At 43.9% G+C, this 14,973-nt stretch overlaps 1 protein-coding gene across 2 annotated transcripts in view; it reads left to right on the top strand.

The window, feature by feature from the left end:
- Positions 1-14,973, top strand: part of PTH1R (parathyroid hormone 1 receptor) — an 857,857-nt gene that overhangs the window by 723,307 nt on the left and 119,577 nt on the right. For both annotated transcript variants that reach the window (XM_069647093.1, XM_069647092.1), the window contains one exon: positions 750-903. In XM_069647093.1, coding sequence (XP_069503194.1) covers positions 750-903 — 154 coding nt within the window. The remainder of the gene's footprint in view (positions 1-749; positions 904-14,973) is intronic.

Raw genomic sequence — 14,973 nt, 5'->3', positions numbered from 1 at the left:
TGAGCCGGAAGCAGGATATCAGCAATGCCAAAAGGTTCAGACACGGAAAGCATGCCGCATACTGGCCTCCGAGAAGTCTGTAATTGCTGAAGACAGGGGCATTTCCTGCTCATCTGCTATTCGAAGCTGTCACTGGCTACATGTCTGTGAGTACATTCTGTGAAATGCAAAATACATTGAATCAACAAAGGTGAACAGCTGTGAAGGGATCCACGCTGTCCTAAGCAAGTGTCATTTGGCACCCTCCGCTCGAGACTCCTTACAACGAGGCCAGATTCCATCTTTTATTTATTACAGTACCAGCAGTTTCGCATTACTGCATCAGTGCAATATAGATTTGTCACCAGTTCGATATTGCACATGTGAAGTAGTCTTCATACCATATATTTTTTTCACGTACCCGACAATAGTACTACACCAGTGCAAAAGTTATCCAATACAAACCCGCATATGTTCTTGCTTGTGTTGAAGAAGCACTAATCCAGGTTTCTGCAACCTGTGACTCTCCAGATGTTTTGGACAACAACTTCCATGAATCCTCCCCATTGTCTATGCTGGATATGCCTGATGAGAGTTGTAGTCCAAAACACCTAGAAAGCCAAAGATTGCAGACCACTGCACTAACCCCAGCAAAATCAGTTTTGTGAGTGTGTTCTTTTTTTTTTACTGCTTTACACATTTTTTAGCAATATTTCAGAATAATCCACCTTATCCTTGAACTTAATTTCTTTTTCTTTCCTGTTTTTCAGGTGGGCTGCAAGGTAGCTGTTACCTTCTTTCTGTATTTCCTGGCCACCAACTACTACTGGATTCTGGTGGAAGGCCTCTACCTCCACAGCCTTATCTTCATGGCCTTTTTCTCAGACAAAAAATATTTATGGGGATTCACCTTATTTGGCTGGGGTAAGATATCACATCCTGCAATCCTATCAGGCATGTTCTCTTACTTTTTAAATAATTGCTGATCTTTTTATCAACCATCAATGAGTTAGTGCAAACACTGTGCAATCGTTAAACTCGATCCTCAATGTACATCTCGAATGAAGAATTGTTTTAAGCACCCTTCTGCATGTGACTCCTCACAAGGTATGGCAAATGTGGTGAAAAGTCTAACATGGACCTCATATTTTCTTCTAAATCCCCATTCAATACTGTGCGAAGCACAAATAGCAGCAGACCACCATTCCAAGCAGAAAATTAGGACTAGTGGAAATTAACATCTAAAACAAAAAAACATGATTTCTTCACGAGCTTTAAACTGCTTTAGTTGTGATGGTGCCCTTCTTAGATCTGGAAAAGGACATCCTGGTCCATTTGCGCACTGTGTTTAAGTCCACAGGCAATCAACAACATATCCAGCATTCCATGCACTGTGCTTAGACAAGGGGTAGCCAAACTGCCATCCTCCAGATGTTTTGTCTACAATTTTCATGATTCCCCATCACTGACTATGCTGATTGGGGTTCGTGGAGGTTGTAGGTCAAAAGATCTGGATAGTAACAGGTTGGCCAGCTCTGGCATAGATTTCCACAACTATAACAAGCCATGAACAATTTCACTTAATGTTTTTTATTGGCGATATAACTGGTCATGTGGTGAACGTTTGTAAATAGAAAAAGAAATGTGTGTACAATAACACCATTTTATGAAAATAAAATGGCGTGTGGTTCGGTTTATAGTCATTCCATTGACAGCCAAAGCATCTAATGCCATACCATATAAAAAAAAGCACCTAAAAAAAGCATCTAATGCATTTCTTTTTCATTTTTTTTAATGGGGGTTCCCCCCATTCCCGCTTTTATTAGCCTTTAAAAGCCATTTTTATTAAACTAAACCCTTTAACATCTAAAAAAAAATGCATTAGATGCTTTTTTTTAGATGGTTTGGCTGTCGGTGCTTTGGTTGTCAATGCAATGACCGGATACCGTGTGGTTCCATTAACCCTATTGTGCATAAAACAATCGAATATTTCGAATCGAATCAATTACAGATGTGGCAAAAATAGAGCTTCTATCAACAATGATTTGCTGTAGTACCTCAACAGAAATTGATCCAGACAACGTTCTAGTTACCTGTGAGTTTAATCAAGTTAAGCAAGGCTAGAATCAATGCTTATTCTTCCATAGTGATTCTGTTTGCTAAAACAATACATGTATTATGCCATCTTCACTTGAATGTTTAGTTAATACCACGGCAGCCATGTTCGCATTATTGTAAAGATTCGGCCTAGACCACATCGGGAAGTCTGATGTTATGGGACCTGCATTGTACACACTGTGTGTATTATATGCACATGCACAGCGCATACAATGTGGATGCTATGGAGGTCAGTTGTCTGCGTTCACATGACGAGGAGCTCCATCTGCTGAAAGATAACCTTGCCAGAAGGATTTAATTCATCTCCATAACAGATGAAGCCAGATGATTCCTACTGTATGCCTATCCAGAAATGCATCATTACGACGGCCGAGTGGGGAGACAATGATTGAGGTTCAGAATAAGTGACATGTCCTGATGAAGGCCTGATTGAATACAACGGAATTGGATGGTTTTGGATGGACCGGATATGCTTTTTGCTAAAACAGAGGGTGTTGACATTGTTGTTATCTAAGTGATATTAGTAGGAGCTCTATATGAGGCTGGACACAAAAATTCACAGAGTAATCACGTATGTGATAATGAAAGTTCTGTAACGGTAACACAAAATGCTGGACTATATGCAGAGATGTCCTATTTGACCAGGAAATAGAAATCTGTGGCCATATATTTTTTATACATAATATTTGATTACATGTTTTGTACAAATGCTGTCTGCACTAACTAATCCCATAGATTTTAAATGTGTCAATGATAATTATATATGCTCTGCATACTTTAGTTAAAGGGTGTTTGTATGCTGTTAGAAGAAGGGTTTGCTTTGCAATTTTTGTTTATTGTTTTATTTTAAATTTTTTTGTCATTGGATGTTTTTTGGGGGGTTATAATAAACTAGATACTCCTTCAATAAAGAGTAGGACACAATGATTTGCTATACTTAATACATTAAGTTGAGGTTTGCATATGTTGCTTAAGACAGTTTCTGAGAAATGTGAAGTTGTATAATTGCACTACGTTTCATTAGTTCGTATGGTACAATGTCCCTTGTGTGTCCTGTATGGTTTGAACTGTGTATGCAACTATCCCTTGAATGTTTTTACTTGTGAGCAAGCTAGTGCACTCCATTGAACATTCCACTGGCCATTCCCCCCTATGATCTGATAAGTAATTTATAACACGCCTGTATACAAGTGTTTCTAGGCACGACAAGACACGGGAGGGAGGACAGAGGGAGGACAAGATAAATGATCTTACTAGGCTTTGTGTCATTCAGATCGTGCAAGGAGAAATGGAGGGGGGAAGTGCAAGGGAGAGGTGATTGAAAAACAGGGCAGCAATGCTCTGAGTAAGCGCAGCCATAATTATTGCACTATTCAGATCATATGTTACATAACAAATATACATGTTTAAATATTCCTTCGAGCATGTATTGTAGCTCATCTTAAATATATAAAGGATAACGAGTCATCATCCTTTCACCTAACGCAGGATGTTCAAGACCGCTACAAAGATTTAGCCACTCTCGGAGAATATAAGTTTTGCTTCTTCTTTTCCTACCAAGCAAGAATCGTTAGATGACTGTAAATTCAGTCTGCTGCCACCTCCTGGTCATGACCCACTTGATGCCCTGATCTTGCACATATAATATATAGGCCAGGATCAAGAGATTAAATCAAATCAAAAGGTTAGTCCATTTAGATTATACATCAATCCACACAATTTTACATACATTGGCACATAAGAGCATAAATACACTAGAATCATAAAAAGGTATTAATGTGAAATACACTAAAACATCTAACATTTTCATTCATCAAGATCAATATAAAATCGTATAGCGAAGTCCCTTTTCCCTAATCTCAGTTGTTCACTGGCATTACAGCTTTCATTTCCCTGCTGCTCATCTGAGTTGCTTTAGCTAAGAAATGGTCTCTTGCTTTCCATTCACCATCAGAATGCACAATAAGGCTCGTCTACACTACTTAAACTGCACCATTCTTAGTACCTGTACTGAAACTTGGCTTAGCGCGCGGCACCTGGACTGTTCAAAGTGTATGGGAGGAAGGACTCCTGTACAGTGAGCCAAAATACTCTGAGGGTAAGGGCACCAGAAGTTTGGTGATTCCCCAATGCCACAGAAAGTTCCTTTTGGATTTGGCTCACCAGACCGATTGTCTGCACACTTTAACTGGCACCAGTTTGGTGTAAAAGTCAATTAATTTGTCTGGTCCTGCTCAACTTGTCAGTCTTCTGGCAAGTCAGGAGGTGCCACACAGGCCCCCTTAATTACGCAAACCGGGGTTGGGCGGCCTTTCGAGGTAATATGCATGAACTTTTTGGGTGCTTTGGATCCCAAACCTGCTCAGGGAATAGATACATTTTGGTGGTGGTAGACCATGCCACAAGGTACCCTGAGGCTGTCCCTCTGAGGAGCATCAAAGCCCCTGTGGTTGTGAATGCTTTGATTGGGATATTCTCCCGTGTTGGTTTCCCCAAGGAAGCTGTTTTGGACAGGGGAACAAACTTCATATCAGCGTACATGAAGCATACTCTTACCAATATGTGTGAATAGTATTTAATAAGTGCCATAATTCAGAAAACTTCAACAGAGCCTGCTGTCTGAAAGTAATAAATGAATACAAACATCTTGACCCTATATGCATTTTAAGGACATGATTTGTAAGCAAATCAGTCTCCTAGCACACAAGCCTGTATTAGAATTCTCAGCAGGTGTTCATTTGAGGTGAAAATATTTGCACATATTAGCAGCCAGGAGAGTGTATGGCCAATGAGGTGGTGGGAACATCGGCAGAATCTTGTCCACCTGCGTCTTACATTTTGTTTCTGTGGCTGGTGCCCTATGGACATCTTGTTTTTTTTCATTTTTTTCAGAAAATTGGGCATATGGATTCATTGTAACTGTAATGTCCATTTAGAGCACTCCATATGAAATCTCAGTGTGCTCCTAGTGAAAAGACCCACATTCGGGGGCGGACAGGGCCAGTAACTGCCCTCAGCCCTCAGGCTGGGCCTTCACGCTATCTGAATCAGTATGGTCATTGGCTGTCTGCACTGAATCCAGGTCTTATCCATATATTTATTTACTTTAATGGCCTAACTCTATGTGTTGGGTGCACCTGTCCTGGGCAAGGACACCGTACTATTTATATTCCACAGGACCTGGACACCCGCAGCAGCCATGACTGCAGATGTGCAGTGGCCCGTGATTCTAAGTTGTGGTTAAGCAGTTAATCTATAAAGTATGCTTAGGTCTCATCTCTGTTATAGTGGTTACACGGGAGGACAAAGGAATGGACTTTTTCTCATGTACTGAGGTTGTCTCACAATGACTGATTCCAAAGTAAATTCTAAGGGCCCAATTCATGGAATATTTGCCCGGTTCAAATTGACTTTGCTCTGCTGAAAAGTGACTTTGCACTGCTGAGACAAACCCTGATTCATGGAACCGTGCAAAGTGTATTTTTACAGTGCAAAGTCCGGTAAAAGTCATTTTGTGCTTCAAAAATGACTATGTGCTGACTTTGCCCGGACTTTGCACTGCAAAAATACACTCTGCACGGTTCCATGAATCAGGGTTTTTGTCAGCAGTGCAAAGTCACTTTTCAGCAGTGCAAATTCACTTTTTACATCTAATCTGAAGCAGTACTGTAGAATCGAAAGTGTTGCACAGTAAGCCAGAGTAAAGCAAAAGGTATCCAAAGAAGTACACAGTATTGTTAAGTAATGCAAACAACATGTGGAGTAATCCTAAATGATAAGAGCAATCTGAAGTCACCTGAAGTCATCCAGAGTTACTGATTGTCCATTAATAGCCCCTATGTCCGTTTCTGGACCATGTAGACAACGTTTTCCGGATGTCAGCAAGTGGATGTCACTAACAGAGGTGTCAGCAATTGAACCATGTAAAAAAACATGGTACACGTTTTATTTTATTTTTATTTTACATCTACTGGCTAGCCTGACTCAGACGTTCATCCTTCCTAGGTTGACAAATTGAGTACAATTATATTGGATAATAATGCCGGATAGTATTACAGTATTGAAGAGTGGCAAAACCCAGCATCAAGCGATCAGTACAAAAACATAATAAAAATAAAATAGGGTTTATTACAAAAGAGAATGAAATATCAAATTATAAAAGGAAACGTGTGTCATAATTTGTAGTCAGTATAATGCCAGGCAAACGTAAAGAAAAGTGGATCCGTGTTACCCACATGTTACCAAGTTCTGCCATGCAAGGTGATGTCAGATGTCTTTTTGGAAGGTGTGTTTAGCACTTTACTGGGGCATTTGAAGGTACTAAAGGCACCTTCTGATAGCAGCTGCACTGTTGACGTTTTCCCTTCCCATACTGTGACTGCGCCAGGGATATGAAGCCATTACTGAGGCATCAGCGGCAGCACGTGACGCGTGAGAGCAACATCGTATTGCTTTTGCAATGCATGTTTACATTACCACCTGCCAGACAGATGTGGAAATGTGAAACTAGTATTGACAGTGGTGGGACCGTCAAGGTCTATGGATGCCCATCGGCTGACTGACTGCGCATGCGTAATGGCTTGAATGCGGCCAAAGCAGTTGTTGACAATGCATTTGGGACTTTATTAAGCATGGAGAGACCTGTGGCAGGTCACACCTGAGCGCAGTCAGACACTAATACGTGGGCCTGAAACGTGCATCTCTCCACATGTTTTAAACAAAAAAAATGTGTTTCATATGGTAAATGTCTTGCAAATCCAGAGTAATTTTCGTCTTAATCTATTCACATAGGCACAACTTTCACTCCATTAAGTAGACATATACAATGTGTAAATAGTCTATCTGACAGAAAAAAGATCTGTTGAGATATGATTTTCTCGGGAGGATAGCTCAGGGGGAACGTGCTCGCGTTGGAAGCAAGATGACACAGAGCAACACAGGTTCGGACCGCGCTTAGAAACCTCTGGGTATTAAACGCGCTATAAATAAGCTATCATGATATCGCATAAATGTACTCTCTGATGTATTTAATTCAGTTAATACGCATTTGGCAGGTTCACTGTTTGATCTGCTTGCTGCTACTGTATGTGTGGATCACCAGCGCTGAGCTATCAAGGACAAGCATATTCTCTGCGGAAGTATGTTTGTGGTTTCATGAAAGAGGAAATAAACTAATTAACACAATCCTAATCTGTTTGATTTCCTCCTTCCGTTATTGTCTATTAATGAAACCAAAAAATCCACTTTCTCAGTAATACCTGAGGGGAACAATAAATAATAAGTCAAATGAAAACAAGATATATTAATAATATAAAGTGCTTATTTCATTTCCATACGGTGGGCATTTCATCTGTAGAAGTTTCCTATCATTTTGATCAGATCAGAAATGTGTTCCTTTAATGAAGAGCAAAAAAATAAACAATATTGTGAGCAAATAGCGCTTGGCCATATATTATGTTTATCCCCAATCATTTTCTTTATTTAAAGTTCAATATATTTAATACATTTGAAATAGAGAAGAAATAGAGCAAAATATGCGGAAAAAAAACATGTGAAAATAGGCCTGATTTACAGAAAGCTTTGCGCGGCGCAAAATCACTTTATGCCAAAAAAGGGCCCTATGCTGCATGCAAAACTATATCCACTGATTTACAGATCAGACTCTGTTCAATGCACTATGTCTTCACGCCTTGCACAAGGCTTGTGGGAATGGCCAGTGCAAAGACAAAGAAGGGGGCGGAATATGCAAACGTGCTCATTAAAGTAGAGAAATGAGGGATAACAAGGGTGTGGGGAGGGCGGGACTGTGCAACTGTACAAACAGGCTCCTTGAAGTGCAAACAAACTCGTATTTACAGATTCAATCGTACATCTGCGCAAACCATAAAGGATTCAAATTGTACTGCCACCCGTGAACAGCCGCAAAGTGAGATTGTGCAATGCAATCCCAGGTTTGAAAAGTGCCATGCAATCCTAGATAAACATAGCAACCATGCCCATTCCTGCATTCCTGCATTATGGAAGGAGGAGAAGGATGAGGAGGGTCAGACTCTACCATACACGCACGCAAATATTCGGCGTGCCAGATGAGGATACCGCTTCACTCCCACGTGTCAACATTGATTTGGTCATGGAGTGGGAGAATGACCTAGTGTCCCCAACCAGCAAATACCTCCCTTGATAAAAATCCTAACTACCCTTCACTTCCTGTGTACTGGCATATTCCAACGGACCACAACTATTGTCAGGGGTATTTCACAGCCTACACAATCGCACTGCCTCAAAAAGGTCCTAAGCTGCATCATAGCACGTGTGCACAGCCACATAGACATGCCATGCACTGTGCAGGCAAGGAAAAGAATGGCTCAAGAATTCTATACTGTTTCCCAGTTCCCACGGGTACTTGGGGTAATTGATTGCACACATGTTGCACTTCAAACCCCTCGAGTCACAGAACATACATATCGGAATCGAAAAAATGGACATTCGCTCAGTTCATCTGTGATGCGAAGGGTCACATCATTCAAGTGAACGCAATCTACCATGGATGCATCCACGATAACAACATATTACCCCATTCCTCCATCCATCAGGCACTGGCATCTGGAGTGTTTGGCAAGAAGTGGCACCTTGGTGAGTATCAGCCAACGCACACACCAAAACACAGTGATTGGGCATCACATCCAATACAAACCACTATAAAATCACATACCATAACAAAATGTGATTATCAAAATTTATAGGGGACAGTGCTTCCCCTCTATTGCCCTTCATGATGACGCCTATCTGAAATTCCATAACACTAGCAGAGGCCCACTACAATGCAGCCCACATCGCCACCAGAGGCATAGTCGAGCGCACATTTGGAGTGCTGAAATCACGGTTCCGCTGCCTGAGCCATTCATGTGGAGTTTTGTTGTATGCACCTGCTGTTGTATGTAAAATCATATTGGAATGTTGCATTTTGCATAATATAGCCAAACGTCATGGCACACCAATAGAGGTGCATGAGGGGATGCATCCGCAGCCACAGGCAGTACCCATACCTTTAGCAGTGCAAAGAGTCAGGGATCAGCACATACGCAATCAGCTTGTTCAGACATACTTCACATGAATTGCATCCAGTGTGAAAGTCACACCATAGCCACATCCCTGATGGCCTTCAATGATGAAACATGACAAGTAGTGTTGGGCCATAACCAGCAACCTGAGAATGGCAGTCCAGGGTGGACATGTGGTGTGTGGATCATACTCAAACAATCACACATATCCTCCATCTACATCCTTCACATAACAATCTGAAAACACTTGCCCATGTTTTCAGATTGTTATGTGAAGGATGTAGATGGAGGATATGTGTGATTGTTTGAGTATGATCCACACACCACATGTCCACCCTGGACTGCCATTCTCAGGTTGCTGGTTATGGCCCAACACTACTTGTCATGTTTCATCATTGAAGGCCATCAGGGATGTGGCTATGGTGTGACTTTCACACTGGATGCAATTCATGTGAAGTATGTCTGAACAAGCTGATTGCGTATGTGCTGACCCCTGACTCTTTGCACTGCTAAAGGTATGGGTACTGCCTGTGGCTGCGGATGCATCCCCTCATGCACCTCTATTGGTGTGCCATGATGTTTGGCTATATTATGCAAAATGCGACATTCCAATATGATTTTACATGTATTGAATATTGCATTTCCCTAGTCACTCTCCCAAGCATACACATACAGATTACAGGGTCACTTGGCTTCAGAGATCAACTTAGTAAGTAACAAGGACATGACTCATTGAACAATATCCAAGAGCATGCCACATCATCCCATATTGAACTGCATCCATTACCTGTTACGACGCATGAACCCTCAATATGAAAATCGTAATTGACTGATTGTCATCCTGATAATAGGCATGTACCTTTTAAATGCCTCTGAAAGCAGACCTCGCAGCCAGTGGAGGGGCCACAGGGTCGTGTGTGTGGGAAGTGCCAGAGCTGCAGGGGAACTGGTGGCTGCAGGTAGCAGCCGCCCAAGAAAGACTGGATGGGGGTGTTATCAAGCCTGCTCCAGCACAACAATTCGGGCACGGAGGGTGGCCTGGTGGCGGATGGATGGGTGTGCCAAAAATCAAGGGCAGAGGTGGCCTGGATGAGCATTGGCTCATCACCTCCACTCACCGATCATGGGCTGCCGCCTGCCGAACCACCGTCATGTCTATGTCGAAGGATATGCACTCCATTTCAGTTTCCTTGGTTTCGGAGCCTCGCCGGAATAGCTCCTGCTGTCCGATCTGCCATCCTTCGCCCTGCCTGCCACTTCAGGCCTGCTCCCTCGGGTCATTTGCTGTGCAAACACATATTTTCTCCACCCCCAGGCCAGGGAAACAACTTGGAGATGTAAGGAGAGGGGTTGGGCAGGCTGGGGAATGGAGGGGCAGGCCGGGGGTGGACCATTGCAGGGAGTGCAGGCATTTTTGGCCTATTTGCGTTGTTATGGTGACGTAGGTGTGAGGAGGCTGCTTGTGTGTTGCTTTTTGTTGCCTCGGTAGTGGCAGCGCCACAGGCCTCAGCCGTGGACTGGGGGATTGAGGAGTGACTTCAGCGTGGTGGAAGGACAGTCTGGTCTTGGAATCGAGGATAGGAGTCGCTGAAGAGCGCAGGGCACTTCTGCATTCCCTGGGCTGCCAGGCACAGTAGTGGGTGCTCCCAAAGGTGGATTGGGCTACGTGCTGTGGGAAGTTCAGTACATGGAGTTTGGTCTGGGACCTGACCAATCTGGTCACTTCAAGCAGGGGCATGGATCCTGCTAAATTTGCAACCCTCTTTGCATTATTAAAAGATAGAGGTCTAGATACGGTAATGGAGCAGCTGGATGGCACTGCTGGGGAGGAACAGCAACAGTAGACCAGGAGTGTTCACGCCCAGGGGAAAGAATGTCCCTCTGAGTGCAACATTTCCAATGACAAAGAAAAGGAAGGAAAGCATGAGAAAGAGCGAGTTGGGTGTTCAGGCGGTCTCCAGTGAACAGGATCCCATTCCAGTCATGGTCTGTGCTATGGCAATAGGGGGGCTGGATACATAAATCATTAACACAGGTAGTACAGCAATGGGGTTAGATGTGCCACAGGCAGCAGCTGTGAACAGCAGGGGCACAGTTCCAGGTAATGAAGCACAGGGGTTGCCCACCACCCAAGGCTATGGGGGTAGGTGTCTGGGGTCATGATGCACAACTCTTCTGTGGTGCAGGTACCAGTGCCTCTGCTGTCTTGTAAATGGCAGGTTCTTTTAGGGGTGGGAGGACTGACAATATAGCCGGATGGGGTCAGGGTCGGCCACTGGCATTTCAGAGACTGGGTGTCCCCCGCCAGGCAGTAGGCCTGCACAGCCGATATTGGCCCTTTGTGCACATTCACAGCTGGGCACGGAGGGGTCCAACATAGAGGGGGTGCAGGTGGCACAGGGGGCTTCACCTAGGGTAACCACTACAATGCAAGGATTGTCAGCATTGACTTTGCTTGCATCAAAGTTAACTGTGAATAGACCATTGAGTGTACAGAGACGTGAAAGTACTACGTAGCTCAAACCTTCTTTAAAGACTGTGCTGCCAATGTCAATCAATGTGTGATCTAGGGTTAGACCTAATGATTTGTGAATACTGACAGCATATGAAAGAGATAGAAAGAATTGTTCTCTGCATACGTACATGTCTTTGAAAAGAAAGAAACATGCTATTGTGCTGCCAATTTGTTTAACTTCTGCAAGTTTGTCAAAGTGGATGTTGAAAAATTGAATGTTGTTATCATGAGGATATGTTTGGAAGCCAACACAACAACTGAACCAATTGCCAATTTAGACACAAAGGGCCAGATTCACAGACCTTTTTCCAATGGGATTGCGCCATTTTAAAACACTTCTGTGAATCAGGCCCTAAGTTAATATTTTTTCCAATCCAGCTGTGTTGGAGATACATTTTTCTCAGCTATTTAGTCATGCTGGGGAGTGTCATGAGGTGAATTAGAGCCAACATGAGGTTGGAAACCATGCTTACTTCATCTATTTGTATCACTTTTATTTGTTTCAGTATTCTGATTACTTAAGTAGCAGCGTCTGCTGATAATTTGTAGTATTCTAATTTGTTTTGTTGTTCTGCTGGAAGGAGCAGTAGTCGGTGTAAAGTTACACTTCTTATGTTGCAGGCAGGTAAACCTGTGGGGGCTGTTACAACAGCCAAACGGTTGTTGTTTGCTATGTCTTGTGGAAATGTGCTGATTATTTTAATTTAGAACGTTTTACCAGAACCAACTTCACCACTTACATACAGGAGCAGAGGTTTATACATTTTACAGCTAAACGTTTTAGTTTCATGTTTAAAACTATGTTCAATTTCTTCAGTGACTCCTAGATAAATGGCGAGTTGATCTTAGCACTGACAAGTTTTCATCAGATTGTTTAGATTGATACATGGTATTTTCTAATTCCGTCATATGATATGATAAGTCATTTATAACACACCTGTACACATGTGTTTCTAGGCCCCACAAGACAAGGGAGGGTACGAGGGAGGACAAGACAAACAATTTTACTAGGCCTTGTGTCAATCAGATCGTGCAAGTGCGATAATACAAAGTGCAGGGGAAGGGGACATGGGAAGTGCAAGGGGGGTCGAAGGGGAAAGTGCAATCAGGGCAGCATTGCTCTGAGTAAGTGCAGCCAGGACAGCAAGGCTCTGGGTGAGTGCAAGGAGGCAGGGTACTGTAGAGTTACATTTACAGACCCTACTGTGCAACAGGCCCGGAGGAAGTAAGGGAGAGACTGGTCAGGAGGAGCTAGGTAGCCAGTGAAACTCTGAGGATTACCAAGCAAACAGCTGATGCAGCAGAAAGATAGGTCAGCAGGGGAAGTAGGGAGAGCAGGCAGAGTAGAAAAGGAAGGTTTAGAGCTGCTTCCAGAACTTCAGTTGGTCCAGCTCAAGTTTGATAGGGGCACAGAGGCCGTTCCAGAGGGAGGCACCAGCAGAAGAAAGTAATCTGTCCCCCCCGCCTAGAGTAGCGTCTGACCCTCAGAGAGTTGGAGGCAGCAGAGCGAAGGGCTAGAGAAGGAAGGTATTTAGGAAGAAAGTGTTGAATCTAGTGCAGGCCCCAAATCCAGAAAGCCTTGTGGATGATGCAGCAGGTCTTGAACTTAATATTTGCAGCCACCATGAGCCAGTGGAGAGATTTCAGGGCTGGAGAGATATGGTCCCTGGGCTTGAGGCCAAGGATAAGTCTTGCAGTCTTGTTCTGAATTAGTTGCAGAGGGCAGAGAGTAGGGGAAGGCAGATTGAGAAAGAGGCTGTTACAGTAGTTCAGCCTAGAGAGAACCAGGGCTCTAGAGACAATGAGCTTCTGGGGGTAAGGTGAGAAAAGGGAAAGTATATTTGAGGAGGTGCAGCTTCTAGTGGGTTTTCTTGGAAAGGTACATAATGTGAGGAGAGAAGGAGAGAGTGGAGTCTGTTAGGAACAATTTCCATTGCATGTGTTATTTTCCCTCCAGTTGTGTACCCCCCAATGTTTTGCTGATGTTGAACACCATTGCCTGACTTTACCAGAGGAGCCCAGCCTTTTGTGCACTCCTCTGGACATTTTGCTCACTTTTTATGGGCAAACTGACATGCCCTTAAGACAGTCAGTACTGGGAGACTTTCTTTCCCTTAGTCCTTTCCAATGTTGCAACTCTTCTGCAACATGTAACAAGTGTACAATGTACCTTCCAGTAAGTGCACTTGGGTCCATTTGTCATTTCCAAATGCCTTAGATACTCTCGAAGGATTTTTTAGAAGTGCAGATGTGCCTTGGACAGGGGTGGTGGCAGCTTATCATTTCACATATTTTTAACCCTTTCCTGCCAGGTAAACCGTGATTACAGTGTTTGGCACAAATGGGTGGCCTGGCTCCAAAATGGCCATGCCACGAGGTTCTTTGTCCTGTCCTTTGGCCATCTTGCTCCTTCTCCTTCCCCAGGTCGAGCCGACCCGGGTCAGTCCTTATTTAGGCATGCCTTTTCCCGCCAAGCTTTTGAAGGCTTCTGCATGCCTTGTGTGTGTGCCTCCACAATGTGAGCTGAGATGTCTGTTCCCAATACACATCCTGGGTGCCAGAGAGTCTGGAGTGTTGTGAATGCCTGGGACCACCGTGGTCCGTGATTGATCCACATATGTTATGCCTGTATGTGAGCAGATCTCCCATTGGGTCCTCTTTGTTTTGGCGCAAAGGAGATTCTGGATAAGAGAAGGCCCCAAACACCCATACCATGTCGATCTCTGGAGTTCTCACTGAACGAAGGATAGGATCGAAGTATCCTGAAACTAAGAAGCCGAGTTGAGGAACTGCTGGTGACACGCTAGAAGGTTTGGCACCCTGAGCCCGCTGTCATCCCATGGGACCCCTCTGCATCTGGTCGTCCTAGAAGGTCTGCGAAGACGCTTTGACCCATTTGAATAGTGGGACCAACTATTTTCGGCACCTTCATCAAAACCTGCAAGTAAGCTCTCTCGGAAGTGTCCCTGGGCCAACCAGTGGGCTGACCAGCTTATGCAGACTCTTTGCCCTGATACCGGCACCGTTTTGAGGAGGCCCTCAAACCTTGGTACATCGCTAGCTCTGTGTTCACAGCACCCTCACACCGAATATCGTATACTTGGCATTCCCATGTCTGAAGTGAGACGAGTGCACCAGAACCGGAGTATACGCGGTTACCGTGTCGCCCAGCAGTGGTGACGAACTTTGCAGGTGCACTGCATTTCAGTGAGACTGGCCTGATCCGTGCACCAGGAGTGGCGAAATCACCACTATCCTGTTTGGGAATCATCACTGTATCTTTGCCGCTGAAAGCAGCAG

Source organism: Ambystoma mexicanum, chromosome 2q (assembly GCF_040938575.1).
Source record: "Ambystoma mexicanum isolate Mex_15411 chromosome 2q, UKY_AmexF1_1, whole genome shotgun sequence".
NCBI classification, from domain to species: Eukaryota; Metazoa; Chordata; class Amphibia; order Caudata; family Ambystomatidae; genus Ambystoma; species Ambystoma mexicanum.
Note: the sequence above shows the minus strand (reverse complement) of the source record. Positions and strands in the feature narration are given on the sequence as shown.